This window comes from Myotis davidii, unplaced genomic scaffold (genome assembly GCF_000327345.1).
Source record: "Myotis davidii unplaced genomic scaffold, ASM32734v1 scaffold393, whole genome shotgun sequence".
Taxonomy (NCBI): domain Eukaryota; kingdom Metazoa; phylum Chordata; class Mammalia; order Chiroptera; family Vespertilionidae; genus Myotis; species Myotis davidii.
In genome coordinates, this window is record NW_006285913.1 from 60136 (window position 1) to 62397 (window position 2262).

At 43.0% G+C, this 2262-nt stretch overlaps 1 protein-coding gene across 1 annotated transcript in view; it reads right to left on the reverse strand.

The window, feature by feature from the left end:
- The window catches only part of PREX2 (phosphatidylinositol-3,4,5-trisphosphate-dependent Rac exchange factor 2), a 156467-nt gene that overhangs the window by 59657 nt on the left and 94548 nt on the right, over positions 1 to 2262 (reverse strand). The window contains 1 exon segment of the mRNA XM_006756922.1: positions 1101 to 1318. Within this exon segment, the coding sequence (XP_006756985.1) occupies positions 1101 to 1318 (218 nt within the window).

The following is a 2262-nucleotide window of genomic DNA, read 5'->3' on the forward strand; positions in this document are numbered from 1 at the left end:
CTTCAAACATCATGACAACTATCAGAACCACAGAAAGTATGGGTGAGAAAACTCTAAGTTCACCACAGTGTTATTTATCACATATTTCAAGAGGCTTTTTTCATATTCACTATGGAAAACTAATGCATAAACATGGAATATCCTACAGTAATTAGAGCAATGTTCTTAGATTTAACAGGACAAACATGATTACGAAGGAAGGAAATAGAATCACTTAACACATGCAAATTTTAAACAGATTGTCAGACCATGTGACAGGCAAGTTGCCAGAGCTCTCTATCAAGAATGCTCCGAGTATCAGCCTCAGGGGGAGGCTGGGTTCCATGCACGGCAGGACCCTTTTCCTGCACCGGAAATAAGGAACCATAGCAGAGAAACCCTTGTTCCTCTGAGGACCCTTTCCAGCCAGTGCTTAGGGATGCAGGAGTTAATAACAGATCAAGGCTTTCTCAGCTTTTAGCAACCACTGAGAACAGGTCAAAATCAGGAAAGAAAGAACTCCTTCTACATGCCTGTTACAACTACATTTGCCCTGACCGGTTTGGCTCAGTGGATAGAGCGTCGACCTGCGGACTGAAGGGTCCCAGGTTCGATTCCGGTCAAGGGCATGTATCCTGGTTGCGGGCACATCCCCAGTAGGGGGTGTGCAGGAGGCAGCTGATCGATGTTTCAATAGGTCAAAATCAGGAGAGAAAGAACTCCTTCTACATGCCTATTACAACTACATTTGCCCTCACCGGTTTGGCTCAGTGGATAGAGCGTCGACCTGCGGACTGAAGGGTCCCAGGTTCGATTCCGGTCAAGGGCATGTATCCTGGTTGTGGGCACATCCCCAGTAGGGGGTGTGCAGGAGGCAGCTGATCGATGTTTCTCTCTCATCGATGTTTCTAACTCTCTATCCTTCTCCCTTCCTCTCTGTAAAAAATCAATAAACATATTAAAAAAACAACAACTACATTTGCCCATGAAAAATACATATTCTTTTGAAGGAGCTGAATGACTGCTGATACAATAACGAATAACCACTTGCTATTTGGGAACATGTTACAACGGATATATTACAACAGACACAGACAGCGGTGTGTCCTGTGGTTCCTTACCAAGTTTGGCGACAGAAGGGACTGAAAGTGAAAAAGAACGCCTGCATTGGCGATCTGGTCCAGCCACCTCCTGCTGGCTTCCCACGTTTCCATCTCATTTTCCTTGCTGTTGTCGAACATCTGGTTCAAGGCTGCCATGAGCTGCTCGGAGAAGGCACAGACCGTGGCCACGAGACTTTGGCAGAAAACCATGTCCCTTCGGAGCTGTGGCTCACTGTCTGCGATCCAGGAGAACAGAGGGAGTTTTGAGAAATGTCATCAATCAAACCAGTCCAGTAAGCTTTTACACTCGCTGTTATTTCGACCTCTCACTAAATTCACACGATGTGAGAATGCAAATTTGAGCTCTCTTAATGAGCACATATATTTTAGCAACTTTGTTTTTTAGAAAACACCGAAAAGTGTTAGAAACATTAAAATAATTTTTCTTCTATGACATTATGACTTTATTTTATAATCCCTAAATTGCTTTATAAAACCTAAGGGGGAAAAAAACTAAGTCTTTATTTATTTACTTTTTTATTTTTTCTGATGGTCCACAATTTGTGTTTGTTATGTGGAATGTCCCTAAAGGAAACTCAGAGTCCATTTTTTTTCAGATTGTGCTGGCAAACAAAACACAATATCATGCCCAGCCGGCATGGCTCAGTAGTTGAACCAGGAGATCACGGTTCAATTCTCGGTCAGGGCACATGCCCAGGTTGAAGGCTCAGTCCCCAGTGGGGGGCATGCAGGAGGCAGCCAATCAATGATTCTCTTTCATCATTGATCTTTCTACCTCTCTCTCCCTCTCCCTTCCTCTCTGAAATCAATCCTATATAATAAAAGCATAGTATGCAAATTGTCCCCTCCACCAGGAGGTTGTCAGAGCATTCGACCAGGGGCAGGGCCAGCCGGGGGAAAAGAAGGGAGTAGCCAGCTGGCAGCCGGCAGCCGCTAGGGAATCTACCAGTGCATTAACTTCATGCACTAGGCCTCTAGTAAAAATATATTTAAAAAAATACAATAACATTAATACTAAGTTTTTAAAAATTGTCTACTAAACCTATTGAAATATTTATGTGAAATGCACACGGGAAACAAAGTATCATTGTCCAATTGTTTGTAACAATAAGTAAACCTGTATGTCCTGCATTTACTATTCAACTTCATAAGTTATCAA